At 32.7% G+C, this 18,625-nt stretch overlaps 3 protein-coding genes across 4 annotated transcripts; 1 reads left to right on the top strand and 2 right to left on the bottom strand.

The window, feature by feature from the left end:
• Positions 1–30: 30 nt before the first annotated feature.
• LOC116772477 (ecto-NOX disulfide-thiol exchanger 2-like) lies at positions 31–5,792 on the bottom strand. 2 transcript variants are annotated; one of them, XM_032664683.2, is made up of 10 exons: positions 5,580–5,792; positions 5,258–5,398; positions 3,925–4,544; positions 3,354–3,578; positions 3,005–3,188; positions 2,284–2,390; positions 1,333–1,449; positions 1,043–1,186; positions 651–791; positions 31–380 (listed from the first exon to the last, which is right to left on the bottom strand). In XM_032664683.2, the coding sequence occupies exons 2-10, from the start codon at positions 5,370–5,372 to the stop codon at positions 192–194; spliced, it is 1,842 nt and encodes a 613-aa protein (XP_032520574.2). In that variant the 5' UTR covers positions 5,373–5,398; positions 5,580–5,792; the 3' UTR covers positions 31–191. The 2 variants fall into 2 exon arrangements, with proteins under 2 accessions (XP_032520574.2, XP_032520573.2); XM_032664682.2 differs by having other exon boundaries at positions 5,468–5,792.
• A 366-nt stretch (positions 5,793–6,158) lies between these two features.
• Positions 6,159–7,244, top strand: LOC116772416 (DNA-directed RNA polymerase III subunit RPC8). Its single transcript, XM_032664608.2, has 4 exons — positions 6,159–6,355; positions 6,528–6,711; positions 6,781–6,921; positions 7,022–7,244. The coding sequence occupies exons 1-4, from the start codon at positions 6,245–6,247 to the stop codon at positions 7,225–7,227; spliced, it is 642 nt and encodes a 213-aa protein (XP_032520499.2). The 5' UTR covers positions 6,159–6,244; the 3' UTR covers positions 7,228–7,244.
• Positions 7,245–7,367: 123 nt separating this feature from the next.
• On the bottom strand, positions 7,368–18,565 carry LOC116772343 (lysosomal cholesterol signaling protein). The gene is made up of 15 exons (XM_032664501.2): positions 18,327–18,565; positions 17,899–18,005; positions 17,533–17,822; positions 17,169–17,464; positions 16,784–16,905; positions 16,318–16,483; positions 13,042–13,269; positions 12,700–12,852; positions 12,086–12,254; positions 11,424–11,561; positions 10,864–10,999; positions 10,279–10,465; positions 9,831–10,006; positions 9,597–9,722; positions 7,368–9,168 (listed from the first exon to the last, which is right to left on the bottom strand). Exons 2-15 carry the CDS (start codon positions 17,988–17,990, stop codon positions 8,976–8,978), a joined length of 2,472 nt encoding a protein of 823 aa, XP_032520392.2. The 5' UTR covers positions 17,991–18,005; positions 18,327–18,565; the 3' UTR covers positions 7,368–8,975.
• Between the last annotated feature and the right edge of the window lie 60 nt (positions 18,566–18,625).

An 18,625-nucleotide genomic window follows, 5' to 3' on the forward strand; every position in this document is an offset into this window, starting at 1 on the left:
TCATAGTGCCAACATAATAAAACACATCCACAATATTCATATACATATATATCTCATATTTTGGAACTTGTCATATAAAACATACTTATAAGTATTGATATCACAAGTATTAATTGTTCAAACAACGTTCAACTTATAACCGTCGATAAAGAAATAATGTCAATATTCCTCAAGTTTACTAAGTACATACACTACGTCTTATTATTAAACGCTACAAAGGTCCAACGGTTCTCAATATTGGCTCCGACCCCGCTGGTGGTTTTCTGGAACACGTCTTCGTACTTCTGCAGTACATGGTGTATTATTGCTTGTGTTACATTTGGGAATAACGCTCGTACATAGGACACCACGTAGTCCAGACTGGCTCCCCGGGGGTGTACCTACAAATAAAACATATCACTTAGACTAAGCTGAACTAATGATATATTTTTAAAATAAGCAATCGTTTAGCGTAGTATGGGATTGTCTATAAATACGTCACACGCTAAGGAAGGGAGGATAGAAACAGAATGTGATAATGGAGGGGTTAAAATCTCAAAATTGGTGTTATTAGTTGGGTATATATGTAAGATAAATAGGTAGGCTGGCAGAATAAACCCGTTATTTTAGTTTACAAGAAGCTTTTGAAGTTAAACACTTATGTAGCCGACCTGTAAGAAGGCTGACATGACTCCTATAAGCCTGGCCTCCCCTGGCGCGACCTCGGCGGCCGTCTTCAGGGAGTCATCCGCGTCATCAGGCAGCGGAGGGGGAGGCGGGGGCTGCTCTGACGCTGACGACGGTAGGGGAGGCTGGGGTGCAATTATATTATTATGTACTATACTAGTAATTGAATCAAGCCTTCGTACACCTGCCTGGTTGTATTGATAATTAATTTGTATTATATATAATTTGTATGTTATACAGTTTTTGGACTATAACTATTTTTGGTATATCATCCCTATTAAGATCATGTGCCACACTTTATTTTATTTTATTATTAAATAAAGAATTATTTTATAATAAAACGTGATTTTTAAATTATATTTTATGTGGTACATACTTTGTTTTCCATTGCCCCTAACAATGCTTGTCGCGCTATAAATTGTGCCTTAAATTTCTCCATTTCCTTTTGCGCGTCGTTCTTTATAACTTCCACCTCGTTTTTGTACGCTTCCAATTGGAATTGTAAACTCTCATTTTCACGCTGAAATGTAGGTGTTATATATTATATTATGACATATAATTTTTTTTCTTGTTCCAACCCTCTGATCTCCGCTGTATTTCTTGTGATGAAATACATATATATTTTTATAAGTATATACACAAAAAGTGTATATTATTAAATGTCACCTTCAACTGGTTTATGTCTTCATTATTGCTATCGTAACTGCCCTTGCTCGTGCCATTGTATTCCGAGTCATCGTTAAAGAACCTCTCACTGAACTCCTCCTTCAATGTATTGAACTCCTACAAGTGTGATGACGTAATATAAAATGTTGCACTTTGTAAAATTCATCTTTTTTAAATTTATTAAGTCAAAACCGTTTAATTGTGTGAGTTTAATGGCATTAATGAAATGTACGGCACTTTTTGTTAGAAAGTGTTTTTTGGTATAAAACTATTTAGATTTTTAATTAATTTATAATATATTGAAACACATCATATTGAATGAATATTATTAGTACTTATTTATTATAAATAAAACTATTATATATATTTTTTTAATTATCACTTTTATATTTCAACCGCGATCATAGACAGACGTAAGTTTCTGCGAAACTGAGCTTTTCTTAATTTTTTTGGTTAAAAGCACTCGGTATTGATATCTTAGAAATTATTACTTATTTATTTTGGTGCTGAACATTAAAATAGATTTTACGTAATGTGCTTCTATGCGATATATTAATTACTAAAATATAAACGGTTTTGACTGCATAGCAAAAGTTATGCATACTAAATACATAGACAAAAGTTAATGTTACAACTACCACCTATAATGGTAGATTATAAATATGTTATAACTAAATACAATTACAAAAAATATTAGTAACTTGCTACTATACTTATACCTGAAACTGCCATCACCAAGTACCGGTCGATTATAGAGCTAGTGAGTCATAACATACGGGCGTAGAAAAAAACAAATATACATAGAGATTGTTTAGGTTTAACAAAATGATAATGAAAAGTCTCGATAAACGTGGGTCGACTATTGTTTTAGTCGTCAATAGTCAGCTAGAGCGTCAGAGATAATCTGAAAAGTCTGAAATTCTATGGAATATTGAACCCATTCTTAGTTACCTGCGTCATTTTCTGCCACGTTTCTATATTCTTCCTTTGTGGTTTAGTGAAGTGGTCCCAGACACGCTGGTGGGTCGCTGCGTTAAACACTTTCCCCACCTGTTCGACTGAGTGTCACAAAAAATATGTTTAGAGCATGGATACAGTTATGAACATACCGTCACGACTGTGAGCACCCAGCCTTAGAGTTCGGACTTACGTTATGTACCCGCCTTTATTTATATATTAGATGTCTCGGACCTCACCACGCCTGCATGTACCAATAGAGCGACCAATGATTCAACAAACATTATATTTGTTAAAACATTGCAACTTACAAGATTCGAAATATAGAAGCTTTAAGTGTTAACCTGATGGCAGCTGGCAATGGACGACCGACCACTAGCTATGGGGAACGTCGCTGATTTTATTTTTATCAAAATTATACTTTATGCATAATTTTATAACGTCGTCTGAGATTATTTGTGGTATTTAATATTCCCAGATGGAGCCTTTGTGTTTAACCATTTTGTGCTATTTAAAAAAAAAGGACAATAATGACATCACTTCAAATGAAGAACAGAACAGAAAATGGTGAAACACAAAAACTGTAACTTACGCCATTGGCATCCCCTTTACGATCTTACCTCAGAGATAAGAGCTCTGACTAGACATTAATGAGTGTCATCCACATCAGTACATGATAACGACCAAAGTATCAACATTAAGCCAGGTTACTCACGTTGCTCGATGACATTCTGTATATTATTTTTCACTCTATCTTTGCATTCCTGTAATTCCTCTTCAGCCTGCATTTTTTCATTGAAAAGTCGTCTGATGTGAGAATTAGTAGCTTGGATCATAGAGTAGAATTGATTGGCGCTCTTTTTGGAACACTCTCCACGTTCCAACCACGATATCAGTGTCTGTAAAAAAAACTTTAAGATTTTTATGCAGCCCCTTTTTTCGGGAAGAGATCGGAATTGGTGTCACGTGCATTAAATTTGTTGAGACATTTGTTTTGCAAGTTCCGTAACATATTATGATTTTCATTAAATTATGATAATAACTAGATAAATTCCGTCACGTACGGGAAGTGTGGTGGCGAAATGTTCTTCGCTTTTAATTTTCTCTGTCAACTGTACGATGGCTGTCGCTGAGAAGGGTTGTATCCTGAGGGGTGAGGGGGATCTTCTGTACGTAGCGTTCCTGTTACTCATAGCCTCGTGTTGTGCGGACATCTGTTGCATTTGTTGTTGTTGAACACGCAGCGCTAGACGCTGGCGTCTTTCATACTCGTTCTGATCGTCCCTACTCTGTGAAAAAAAATTGTTGATAAACATAATTATCCCGTCCTTACAACTGCTAATACGTATATTATAGTCTCAATTTATATGAACAAATATAATTGCACTAAGTTATAAGCACAATAAACAATCAATATTTCTGTTTTAATTCTACTCTAGTTATATTTACATTTTCAATACAGAAACAACAACTATTCAATAAATTATAGAAGGTCCTCGTAGGATACACCCAACTAAAGAAATTGATAATTTAAATAAAACATATTACAAGCAAGCCATGTAGCCTCAAGGTGAAAAGGGATGAAAACGAGCCTAATATTGCCTAGGATTTATAAATTAATAAAAATATTCTTACCAAAGCGTAATCAACGTGAAGCCAGCCACTTGAGGCATTATTATCGTCTTCTTCCTTATCACCTTCCTTGTTCAGAACTTTGATCCTATATCCCGATATAACCATGGCTGCATCCACACAACTCTCTCTATCAAAACGTATGTGACAAAAGTTTTTCTTGGACAACCTTAATATTTGTATTCTTCCATAACGCTCAAATATTTCTCTTACAGCATTCTCTCTTATTTTTTCTGGTAAACCACCAACAAAGATTGTGCGACACCCCGGAGGCCTGGTCCTTCGAGGAGGTTGTGGGGTTCCTGGGGCTGGTGCCACTAGCTTGCTATGCTTAAGGACAATTTCCTTCTTCTCTGGCACGATTTCGTTACTCATGTTTGGAAACATACCCATAATGGATGGATCCATCATAACACCACCCATCATACTCATGTCCATTGATGGTGTCAAAGGCGGAGCGGCTAAGGGTTGTGTTCCCATAGCGGTTATGTCTATTGGTGGCTGTGAAATAATCTCCATACTGGTGCTCTGCATCATCTCCATTCCGCTCGAAGGCATCATCCCTCCAGCCATCATTGGATTGGGCATCATCATGTTGAACATGCCACTCATCATCATATTCCCTATTTAAATATAATAATATTGTTAAATAGTCATAAAAACAAATTAAGCAATATGTGCAAAGTTTCAGGTTCAAACCCAACATGGGTCAAAAAATCTTCATTTCATTTGTTCTACTTTAATTCTATCAGCCGCTGAAAATTTATATTCTGAGGTAGAGAACAAAAACTTAACTGTGTATAATTTATGGAAAAGCCCATTTGTAAGAATGTAACTTGTCTTTGTTGCATGACGACAAATACTGAGAGTTTAAAATGTATTTTAGTGTCTACAAAAGAGTTATTAAAAAAATTTTAAAAAGAAATAATTTGTTAACCTAAGCAATGACCCAAGAAAGAAAATCCTTTGGCTTTTATTTCTAAGATTTCATAACCATGAGCAGTTAAAAAAAAAATTTTTGGAGATATTTTTCACTTCCTAAAATCTATGTATGTTCCATATTATATTACAATCTTATCACAAAAGCAATTTTTTAAGTAAAATAGCAACAACACTTCTATATTTTAGTTGTTATACTAAGAGACATTATTTTTTCCAAAAAGAAATTATTTTAGATCTAAATATGTAGTTATTTTTTTAAGAAATAATATTAATTATAATCGAAGTAATGATATCTAAGTGCCAAAAAGATATACAGGAGTAATTTGTATTATTCTGATCATTAATTTTTATATTGGTATTAAACAAATGTTATTAATCACATTCTATTTATCACCTTGAGGGTACATATTTGCCATCATCATAGGATTTATCACATTTGATATGCCTTCAGCAGTTTTTTGGTCCCCATTTTTATTTTCTCTCCGACGCATAGCATTATCTCCTCTCATCGGAGATCGTGATCTATCTCTTCTTCCTGCCAATGAAAAGAACTCATCGATCTATTTTATAGTTTTTTTTATTTTCCAGTTGTATATATATATACCTGTCATAATTGCTATTTAATGACACTCGCTATTGTACTTGGAATAATCAAGAAGAGGATTAATTTTAAATTATACTTGAAAGTTGAAACTTATAAAAAAACAAAAACGTACATATTGAAAAATTTAAATTTCTAATTATAGTCTCTGTTGCTATTAATGACAGATCAGTTTACAAAACAAATATTAATGTAGAACCTAGCAATCACAATATTTTCTTTTTATGTTTTTACATTATAATAGACAATAATTATAAAGACATTGATTGATAGCTCTGGTTGATACTTGATAGTTGATAACCAGTTATAAGTAAGATGGCTGCTATAGCCTAAACCGCGGTCATGACAAATGACAACTGCAAATAACTTTTTTATTTCTTATGAGCACAATTTTGATAAAAAATACCGTTACCAACCGATATAAGTTAAAAAGTGTTAAAGCATTAATGAAATAATGTAAATTTTTAGTTCATGTAATTATTGTAATATTTTTATCTAAACATGAATAAAAGCTTTTTTTGCATTTTCTCTTTAATTTTATAATGAAAATAATCTTATGAGAATTTTAAACTTTTTTTTTCTGAAATAAATTGTAAATTCAAACTGTACACAAGATAAAAACTACTTTCATAATAACTATGCAACTTATTGCCTGCTACATGCTTATGTAGCTCCTGCCTATCCTTAGGAAAGATAGACGTCATTGTCAGTTGACAGTTGATCAGCGGCAATGTTTATATTTTTTAAAATATTAAAATTACAAAAATATATTTATACACAATGTTTGTACTGTCGGAAATGAAAGATGTGCTAAGAGTTACACCTGAACACTTTGACCAAAGTCTAACAGAGTCAATAACAACATTATTAAACAGAAAACTTGCTAATAAGGTATTCTAACCTGTGTTTACAAAATGTTGTTGTTGTTCTTTATGAAAGAATATTTCCCAATTGCCTGCTCGACGTCGAGTTACATTTCAAAACCTTTCTTTCATTTCTTATTTAATAAACAATACTAGTGAAAATATTACTATTATTTTCACGCAAAATTTAATTATTTCAGGTCGTTTTAAATGTGGGGCTCTGTATAGCATTATTTGATATAACCAATATAGGTCACTCATACATATTTCCTGGTGACGGATCGTCACACACTGAAGTGATATTTAGGTATATTGTGTTTCGTCCACTTGTTGAGGAAATACTTATAGGAAAAATAAGAAGTTGTAGCCGGGATGGGGTACATGGTAGGTTACAAATGTATATTATTATGTTTTTTCCGAGATAATTTGCTAAATTTAATTTGAAATTTTCAGTTACAATGGGTTTTTTTGATGACATTTTAATACCTGTGAATGCACTCCAACATCCATCTAGGTTTGATGAAACAGATCAAGCCTGGGTTTGGGAATATCCCAAGGAAGATGGAGAAAAGCATGATTTATTCATGGATTCAGGTACTACACCAGTATGTTACTGTTTTATATTGTATCAAAGTGAAAACAGTAGAAACTCCTGTATAAATTGTCTCTTATAATTAAAAAAATATATTTTTAGGTGAATCTATTAGATTTAGAGTAACAAGTGAGGAGTTTGAAGAAAGTTTGCCAACTGGTCCACCAGGATCTGAACGTCCCACTCAAGCAGTGGCACCATATAGATTAATTGGTGGTATTAATGAACCAGGCCTAGGATTATTGACCTGGTGGGTGACACCAGAACAGGATGAAGGTGATGAAGAAGAACAAGAAGATGATGAATAAACTATTTACAGCATTAACATCTTTGATTTATACTATTTTTTTCTACATCTCATCACCCTATATAAGTAATGTATATATATATATGAAAATATAATAACTATTTTTCGCATGGTAAAGTAATTAAAAATTAAACTACATAGTTAGATAATTTGCAACATTGTATATTCTTCTATTCTAAAATAGAACTATATTTATATATAGAATACAATAACAATAATATTTAAAATATATTCTGAGATAACTACAAGTGTATAGACATACATGATTACATGATAAACTCCTTATAATATAATATATCAAACAATCTAAGCTTAAAGCAAACAGCCATTTCATATCACATAAATTAATGTACATAATAAATTTGCTAGTCGGTGATACTATTCTTGTGTTGCAGTAGTGCCATATTATAAATTGTGAGGAAAAGTTACTTAAAAGTATATTTGTTCATACTAAAAAAAAATTACCTTTGGTTTCAAAGAGAGCTGAACTTATTAAATATAGTATGTCAAAAAGAACCTTGATGAGACTATTAATACAATTTAATAGTTCTTCAGTAAACATAATGAAAATGAAGACCATCCACAGATAATTAATTTCTAATAAAAAGTTTTTAAGTACTTTGGGATTATGGTTTACAATTTTTCAGGTCTAACCAGAGACAAAGGATTCGATTGTTTTTATTTGGTAATAGAAACTATGAATCCCATGGCAAATAAAATAAAAGCAACATTCTTGTTGTTCATTATATAGTCTGTGTTTTTTTATGTAGAATATAACCTAAATCGAAATCGGATTAAATATGTAGACTTAAATATTTTGAACTGTATGGAAGTAAAAGTGAAATATGTATAGATATTACAATGTTATGATATGTCTTAATCACTCTTGAAGTAGGGGAAAAACAAGGTGATCATTATAATCAAAGATTGTATGGTTTAATTAGTGTTACCCTATAAACACCTAAATTATATATTTACGTAATAAAAATAAACAGTCTATGATAAGATTTAAAACACAAATTCTATATGACAGTCTATTGTTCTATTTTATTTAAATTAATGTTAATTTATATATTTAAGTTCATACAAACTGTAAGACTATTAAGCGCTACTTCATATAAATAATCTAATTAAGACATTATAAAATTTTAACAGTGGTATATATATTAAATGCTACACACTTCTACAAAATATACATTTTCAAGCTGTTTTAAGTAACTACACAGAGGAATATGGTTGTAAACACACTGTGAATCAAGACGGCAAGCTTAAGCAAATAATACCTTTTATAATATAATGTTTAAGAGTCTAATCTAATTCTACAAATTGTATAAAGCATACTCTTAAACCATGTAGCAACCCCAATACTAAAAACAGTCACCGTTCAGACATTCGATCGGAACATCTCTATACTACTTGTTAGACTATTTGAACTTGACAAATTACCCTCTACCCTCACTAGTTTTAATAAACCTCTATAATAAAACTGGAAATGCTATGGAGTACAGAAACTTTTTTAAAATTTACATTTAACATTTGATGAATCCATACTAGGTTTTTTTGATAGAGTGAAAACAGTTGTTGGAAATGCCTGAAGCGAAACAGATAAGTATATAGAGTCTCCGAATATATAATCTCCAATAACTTAAACAGAAAAATACTGTAGAAAGAGAAAAAAAAAACGTAAAACAACGTTAATATATATCCATAACATGCCAATATATAACATATGTATTTATGTATGTAGGTCTATCTGAACATGTACAGCAGGGGTGAGTTAGTGAAGTGATGTTTGTTGTGCACGTGCTGTATGAGTCGTCCGTCTAGAAGGTGTCTCGCGTACTGGACAGCCTCGTGCTCGTCCGAGGCCAGACCGCACTCCATCAGCCAGCGGACCAGGCACGAGCCGCGGAACACATTGCGATATGTACGCATGCGCCATCTTTTGACATAAACAGAGCATTAATGCAAGAAATATTGATAAGACGGTACTCAGTGAAAGAGAATGTAATAAAAGGAGGTGTTAAGTAACTTCAGCAGCAATAATGTGGTTTGCGACTTTCTTTAGGAGTAATCGCCATTGTGTTTACAGATTGGGATGATATTTGAAAATAGTACAAGTTACGTCACTAAATAAGTTCAAAGTGAGATGTGCTGATTTTCATTGAGAGGACTTTATTAAATTGTGGATTTTTTTTACAGTGAATTAAGTATTATAGTTTTGATGGCAATTAAAAATTATAGTATTTTATTTAAGTAAACATTTATGTATTACTGTATATTGGGAATACCATCAACAAACACCTGAGATCCTTCAAATGTTCTAATAATATTGTTATTTGTATTTACAGGGGTAGGTACGTAATTTACCTGGTGTCTTTAGCAATAGCTTCCTTGCATCTATCCAGGTGATGTGTAATGAATTGATCACATACGTGCTTCGTTTCGAAACTCAAATCATCTATATGCGGCAACACAACCGTATCTTCTCCATGCCTACAATTAAAAACAAAATTTGGATGTCAAGCTAAATTATAGTGACCATCGATATTAAAAAATACTATGAATATTTAATTTCTCAAACAATTCTTATATTATATTTACCACTTCTTTTTGAAGAATCTGATAGCTGGTATGATGATTTCCTCTGGGTCCAATCCAAACAGTATAAACATTATCAAAGCCTGTCCATTGCTGGCCGTTGTGTCCAAGAACTCTATTTCTATAAACACACCGGCCTGGTTCTTACGCATAATCTTCCATGTCGTATAAGTCAGACCCTGCAAGAAGGTATTGTTAAATCTCTTTTGGTTCACAAAAAGACTATTATGATAAGTGGGATGTAGTTTTTTGAGAATAGTTGCCATTTGCAAGTGAACATTATTAAAAAATACATTTAATTTCTTTTTAATTGGAATTACAATAGAATATCAAGAATAACTCAAGACTTCCCGCTTCGCATTTTAATTTCATTCCCTGTGTTAGAATACAGAATTCATTATAAATACTATCATCAGTGAAATACAACTATGGCAACTCATTTGGAACTCACCAGAAACATCATGAGGCTGTATGCTATGATGAGTACGGTGTGTTTTAGCATCTGTCCGCCGCGGCCTCGAGTCTGTTCCAGTGGTAGGAGCCCGAGCGAGCCAGCCGCACGCTCCAACTGGTTCAGGTAGGGACAGGTCGCGCCGTCGGGATTACATTGATTTTCGGATGAAGGACACAAACATTCCCTAAAAATTTAAAATATCCATATGAGTATAATAAATATATGCACTAAAAATAGTTTCGTGTGCGGCTAAGGACAAATTACATTGGCAGATACGTTCCTACAAAATGTTCAGCGTTTGTTATATTCCAGTCACATATTTGATGCCATAGCTTTTATTTGTGATTTTGAAACAATTCATTTCGAACTCTGTATAACAGCTATAGAGTTGAAAATAGCATAAATCGATACTATTAATTTTTAAGAATAGCTGAAATGGTTGGTGAACTTAAAAGGATCACCTAAGCTAGCTCCGTTAAGACAGCGTAAGTAATTCTAGCCTATAATTTATACAACTGTCGAGTATTCGAGGTAATTATCGTGTGATATGAGTGGTTCCTTATATTTTGTTTCATATAATACCTGTCATTGTGAACGATGTCCTCGATGTCAGCGCTGTTTGTCAGTATGCCGTTCCCACAGTTCGGATCGTTGGAGCAACAATTACCATTACTGTTCCTATTCGGCGACGGTGTTGTTGTTATAGTGCCGTAACACCCTGTATAAAAATTTATTACATATGGTAACACTATATTATATAACGATTCTCCTTATTTGATGTGTTATAATAAATAATAAGCGTATAAAAATAATATTAAACATACTGGTAGAATAGCTTAGTTATAATTTATCTTATAATAAAATTTACCTGGATCATCTGTTTCTTGCAGCGTGGGAACAAAAATTAAAAATTAAGTCAATTAATCGTAGGAGTATGGCAATGTTGTCTAAAAAGACTGACTTTTGGCGAGGGAAAAAACTCATAATGTAGTTATTCCTAACCAGGATAAATTTAAAAGACATATAAAATCGAAATTATAGCTTTTAGTAGGTATAATCGCAATGCTGCTACCACAAAAAGTTACTTTGAAAATTCAACTTTTTATATTTATCTTACAAGTTACAACATATGGATTAATCACCGTAGTTTGATAGAGACTGCGTGTTAGAGGCTGGCTCAGCGTTATCTACGAGGCTCGACGACTCGTCCGGAGGTGACGTCACTACAGGGCTGCGGCGACGACGGAAACGGATGTACAGAATCAGACAGCCGGTTGTAACTAGCAAAATAAAAATTATCATATTGTGATGTTGGTTAACGAGTTGAGAAAACAAATAAGTATTTGCAATAAGGTTTACTTATATATTTGAAATGTGCTTTAAATTTATTGCAATGTTGAATACAGATTTATATCTAGCGTGATGTTGCCAAGTTTAGGACATAGTCTACTAGCAAGAATGATTGAACGAACGTTTAGTTCTTATTTTACGCAAAAACTATTGGATGTGTTTTAATGGAAACCTAAATAAATCATTAAATATTACGTACAAAACCCAAAAAACACACACACAACTCTATTTTGAAAGATAGAACGTAACAGAGCCAATAGATGGCGCTGTGTTTTGGTAAGCCCGTATAGATTTCTCTGAACTAAATTCTAAAAACATGTGAAGTCGCATGCTGAAGCAAATTTATATACCAAGTGATACGTAATACTTGAAGGCATATGAATAACTGTAATCTCTTAACATTAGCTGAGTTGTATGCCTGTCTGTAAAAAAATGTATATAAAAATATACTAACGTGTGATACAAAAGAAGAGTACACTTAATCTGACGGCGTCTGCGGCGTCCCCGGAGACCCCGCGCTCGCCGGCCGCGGACAGGAGAGCGATGCACATCACGAGCGGAGCTCCCCACGACACGAAACATAGCACCGGGGTTATAGTCAGAACGAAACACGGCCCGCGGGACTGATGACAATATACAGGTTGTATAGAAAACAGTTACAATAACATTAATTCAATATATTATTATATTTATTTGTAAATCTTATATTCAAAACGTGTGAGTTTGTTTAATATTATAAGCATTCGAATGATTTAGTGGCTGAAAAATTTTAATGTACTTAGCTTTACACATTTTTATGAATATAATTAATTTTAGAATTTTTATATTAGAACATCTTGCACGTCTCACTTGCAAAGTGTGTTTAAGTTCTTTTGACGTTGCTTACACTTCGCTTTGTTGTAATTAAGAAAATAATAATTGAACAAAAAAAGCCTGTGATATTTTTCGAATGTTTTTTAAATACCATTCTCAATATATGTTTGTCTTGTGTAAGTTTGGGTCTTTGCAACTTCACTCTTTACTCAAAAAAAAAACTTCTGTCTTATATATATTAGTAAAGTATATTACCTCAAGCATTAATAGTCCAACAGTCAACATAGATGTCCAAAGCAGACAAGAGTATGTACTGAATATTTGTAAAGTCTCCTGCAATGTAGCTTCCCATGATGGAGGATAGTTATTTAAAGGTCCACCCCAAATAACACTGACAGCTAATAACATCTGAAATATTATTACTATAAATTATGATTCACTTTAGGGAACTTTTAAATCCTGGTCAGAATTATTAAAATATATATTTTAAATTGTTAAACCTAGATAACAACTTATATAAACAGAAGATAAAAGTGTCAACTATCTTATTTAAAAATGGAACGTTAAAAAAAGTATGTTATTTCAAAAATAGAATACCTGAGTGAGGTTCAAACAGAATGTCAAGCCATGTGGCATTCTCTTATACTTCTTTGTAAATGTAAACACAATGCAGACCCATATAGACGCTATAAGGGATACTATCGAGAGGTCAAAGCCAAATCTTTTTATTTGATCAGCGTAGTCCTTGTTTATAGATATCACTTGTGCTGACAAAAATGTTATTGGAGCCGACAGGAACGTACATATCACCATCGATGACGCCATCTATTATTAAATATTGCAATAATAAAAAAAAAACTATACAGTAATAAAGTCTGAAATATAATCACTGAAATGATATAATATTATTATTTTTCGAAGTAATATTGTGGAGTGACAAATTTTTTTGAGAGAATATTTTTTCATACTTGCAACAATTTCTGATTGAAGTAATTATTTTGAAAATTCTAATTTTAATTTTCTAAGAATTTTTTCTGTGATAATTAGAATTTGCTTGTTTCATTTATCTGTCAATACAATAGTGCTCGATGATTGGGAAAATTCTATTATTAAAATTTTGTGATTTATTAAATATTTTAGTCTTTTAAATTACTTTTTTCATTTTAGTTTTTTAAATTGCTATTAATTTTAATTACTTTAAACTAACATTGGTTACGTATTTTTGAATACAATGCTATGTAAGTTTCGTCCACAGAATACGTTTTATGATAACTGCCTTTTAAACGTTTTACATAATATATGGACCATTAAGGTTTGAGACTAAAAAAATATTGTAATCAAGTTCTTTTGACCCTGACCTTTAAAATAGCCATAGAATTAATAAAAAAAGACAAATATTCAAAAATGTTAAATAATGATATATATTTTTTTAATATTAATTAAGACGAAACCTCTTAGCACTGGATTCACCGTGCGGGTGCCGGGTCCATCATTTTGCAGGGAGAGGAGCTTCAACAGTGCCTGGGACTTGCGACCCAGGTGTAGGTTTAAGGGGCACCTATCTAACTCGCGTTAAACGCCCACCTTCACCGTCCAAGCTCCTCTATCTACCTAACCAAATTTGAAAAAAACCTACTAGGGCTGTCTACGAAGAGCGTTCAAAGAATGAATTAATATTAGTTCTGAACAGTAGGTTGTAGAGAGATTTTGCCGTTATACCTCTCGCTCCCTCTTTACCGCGTACAAATCCACGACGAACATAGTATTTCAATGAGTTCGTTTGTGAGCTCGTAATATTTATTGACCTTTATAGCATGGTCTTTGGGGATGTTGGATTCCCAAAGAACCGTAAGCTCAATAATCACAACGCGCTTTAAATTTCGCGAATACAAAAATATGTCCGGTCTGGAGGCCGACGCACAAATATCCTCTAGAATTTTATATTGCTTCTAAAACATATCCATCATTACAGTCCAATCCGAAGCCGCTTTAAGGATAGAGTAAGGCTTGACGTTTGATTTTGTAGCCCTTGTGCCTTCTCTCACAAAACCTACTGATCGCTCGTTTGTGGTTATTTCCCTTTGAGCTCTGGCTACCGAAAGAGTAACCGCTTCACATATGATTTCAGAATCTTATGGTGACGACGCGACTATTGACCGCTATCCAGGAGTACTTTACATCCCACCAGCAAATGCTTAGCAGTTCCAACTGCCCTCCCACAGATATAGCAAGTTTTTTCGGTACTTTTACCCCATCTTACTAAATTACTCTGATCTGGGCGAGTCATTTGGAACGCATAGAGGTAAAATTTTAGTAATGCTAGCCAATCATAAATTAAGGTGCGCCATTTTAGTGCTAATGGGATGCAAAAATCTCCTATGTCTAACCACTCGTTCTGCATCTCTTAACTTATTGCTCATTCTCGTCTTGATGAATAAAAGACTTTAATATTTCCGTATCTTTTGCCTTCTTACTTGATCCTAACCATACTCTATTACTTTGTGCTCCTATCATAAACTGCTTATTGTTGAATTGAAGTCTTGACTCTAGCCGTGGGGCATTTTTGCCTTTTGGGAGCTATGTAACGACTTCATCATGGGATTTCTCAGGAAACTCTCAGGTGTTTATAGAGCTCCGATGGCCTTTTTAGACTCATCCCATAACTATTACCCGATGGCCTTTTTAGACTCATCCCATAATTATTACCTGATACCTGAATAACCCTGATGAACCAGCCGTTAGCGTTACGAGGAAAGGCCAATTTAAACTTGAAGTTAGGTAATTTTCGCAGATCCAAGCTTTTTTGACGTTACTAATATATTGGCTATCTACTGTGTTAAGATCGTTTAAAAAGCTATCTACTATTCCTATAATAAAGATGGAGTACGACCTATATTATCAATCTTACGACCGAGAAATTTAAATGGTGCATTTTCTGTAACCGTAGAAATGCATTGACCGCCTAACGATAATCCCGGATCGTATGAGGTGTATCTCGTATTCCGCCTACCGAGACACTGACAATGACATTTACTTGGTTTTGTCCTCAATCCAACCGTCCACTCACAGAATTTATCCACTTCATAAAATAGTACCTGACAGTGTTTGGGGTTACGTGTCAGTATTGCGAGATCGTCAACGAAGGATAAAATTCTGTGTATTTATTATTGAACTTTAACCGAATCCCCCCTTTACTACTCATTGCTGATTAGTTTATCTACTAAGATATTAATTACAATATTAAATATTAATGGAGATAAACAACAACATTAAAATAGTCCTACATTGTAACAAAAAGTTTTTGAGGGCCCTCTTTAGTTATTTTAGAAAACTTTAATTTTGAGTTATATGACGCGATCGCATCACTAACTAGGGTTGGAAAATTGTACCATCTTATATTGTAAAGATGTTTGTGTATAATTTATATCCAAAAATGCGACTTAATTTTATTGTCGCGTAGTAAATATCGCGTAGTATATATCATTGAATAGTTACTACGCGAAATATGGGATTTAAGCAAAAATCACTCGTTACCACAATTTTAGGGGAAATTAAAGAAATAGTTTCCAGTAAACTTTCTAATAGCTTTCTGAATTTTCTTTAAAGATATATATAATGATAAAAAACAGAAGCAACTGTACAAGACACTCATTAATAAATAAAAGAAACGTGTCGAAAAATTTTAACATACGGAATCACAATATTTTCAAAATTCCATTCATAAAACCAGTTTTCGATGGCCTCCACAAAACTGGATATAAAATGAATTTTTATTAATACTTGAAAAATTTTCCAAAAACGACATTAACCAAAAAAAAAAATTCCAATACTAGAATGTCTACTTTCAATACAAGTTATGCATAAACAACTCACCAAGTCAATCTCCAAATGGTATAAGTTTGAGAAGACAAACACCGCTGGTGCCGTTGGTATAGTGCCATAGAGGAAAGCATATGTTGACAGAGATTGAGTCTCCGTTTGGTTAACACCAGCATCAAACATACTAACACATTCCCGCATCACCACTGGCAAAATGATCCTGTTAACGGATACATTATTTTCAAAGAATATAATATAATAACCACCTGATCATTTATAAGCCTAAATTCAATGAAATTTGATAGAATACATAAATATGCTCTTCCTGCAATATACACATTTATTTCTAAATAAGAAAAACTGCATCCAAATTGGATCATATAATTTAGAAGATAAGTGCTTACATATACATACATGGAATGGTAGAATAAAAACAATTAATAACATTAATTAAAATAAAATGTAAAGATTGTTGCTGCAATTATAGGTATAGTTAATTCTGTAAAAAAAGTGCACTTACAATTTGACCATAATCAAGACACATGGCAGAAGCAACGCCGGTCCTCTTAACCGAGTTATTTGGCCCACCATACGCAAACCCAGCAGAAATAGGGCTGCCGCTGAGAAAGACTGGCCAAATACCTGAAAAACATAGCAATATAATTTTTGTCATAAATTTTTTAGTAGGAAGTCAAAAAAAAATATACAAAATTTCTCATCATTGGTCTTAGAATTTGTCTATCACTGACACTCATTAAATATAACATTATCAATTTACTTTAAATAATGTTAATAATATTAGAAACTAATAGTATATAAAGATTATACAACAAGAAATAGGCTGAAGTGATTAATACTAGCTTATTAACTATTATAAAAATTAGTAAAGTGATGGTTAAACTTACATCTAATAAACCTTCTATGTATATAGAGATTTGGTGTTTAAAAGCTATATTACCAATAATGCCTAAAATGGTCATAGACAGGACTGGGTTGAATATAATTCCTTTTAGTATTTGTACCACCATCTTGAACTTTTGATACCCGATTGCTTCACTATCTAATGTTTGCGGGTTCTCTCTTTGCTTATATATTTCCATTAACACAAAAGCAATTGGGTTAAGAATGGCAAGGGATATTGGAGCCATCAGGTACAGGTATAGAGCATATTCTGGATGTGTCTTTTCATATATCGCATTGACTAAAAAAGAAGTAATTCAATAGCAGCATCAACAAAGCAAGGCAAGGAATCCAAGTTCAACAACTTACTTATGGGGTATCCCAGAGCAAAATCATTACTCTGTGTGCAGAACACTGCAAATATACCAGCCTGTCCTAAATTCATGGGTTTTGAAACAACCACAGTGACTATAATCACAAAGAAGAATACAAGTCCTTTTGCTACAAGTATTGCTAGTAGAAATGTCCAATTAACCATGGTGAAATCTAATCTGGCTAATGAGAGGAAAATAAGTGATGGTAAAGCAAAGGTACCAACAAATGTGGCAATACCCTTAGATTCCACTTTTGAAACCACATTGAGCCTTCCAGCAATGTACCTTAAAAAAAATATTATCAATAATTCATTCTCTTCTCAAACAGAAAGAATTATCCTACTTCAGAAAGAAATCTTACCCGCATATAATAATTGTGAAACACTGAAACAAAGCTGGATAGAGATGGTCTGAGACAGCATCTTTTAAAACTATGTCCTCAGCAGAATCCATTCTTGTAAATTAACACTACAACATTACACAAACACATTAAAATAAATATATCAATAATCTTATTTAACATTCATCAACCTCTATAACAATAAAGTTATGTGAAATATTAGGCAATATTATACACAATGAAATATAACAATAATTATGAACTACTTAAATGCCTATTTGGTTAACATCACAAGATTGTCTTAGATTATTTTATATATAAAAATATATGATATTATTTAGATTAATTTATTTTAATTTATTATTAAAAATGCATATCTAAAACAAATCAAATATTTTTTCAAAATTTCACTATTCATTATCTCAAAAACCATTTTAATTTGGTGATACCTCCAAGTTCCAGCAGGTAAGTAAATACCAAAATTGTAAATATTTTCTGATGAACTAAATAAAAGAAAAACACTTTAATTGGTTAAATCTGTTTTAGTATAGAATATAACATGATTTCTTATTTTAATAACATTTTTAAATTATCGTCTCATTTTTCGAGCACTGATTGAAAACATTAATTTGTGCGCAAGTCACAAGTATTGACATTTGATTTTAATTCGGCGACTGCGATGAAATTTTGATTGTAACTGTGAAAGACGGAATATCTTCGGAAGAATCGAATGACAGTTTGAAATAAC

This window comes from Danaus plexippus, chromosome 12 (assembly GCF_018135715.1).
Source record: "Danaus plexippus chromosome 12, MEX_DaPlex, whole genome shotgun sequence".
NCBI classification, from domain to species: Eukaryota; Metazoa; Arthropoda; class Insecta; order Lepidoptera; family Nymphalidae; genus Danaus; species Danaus plexippus.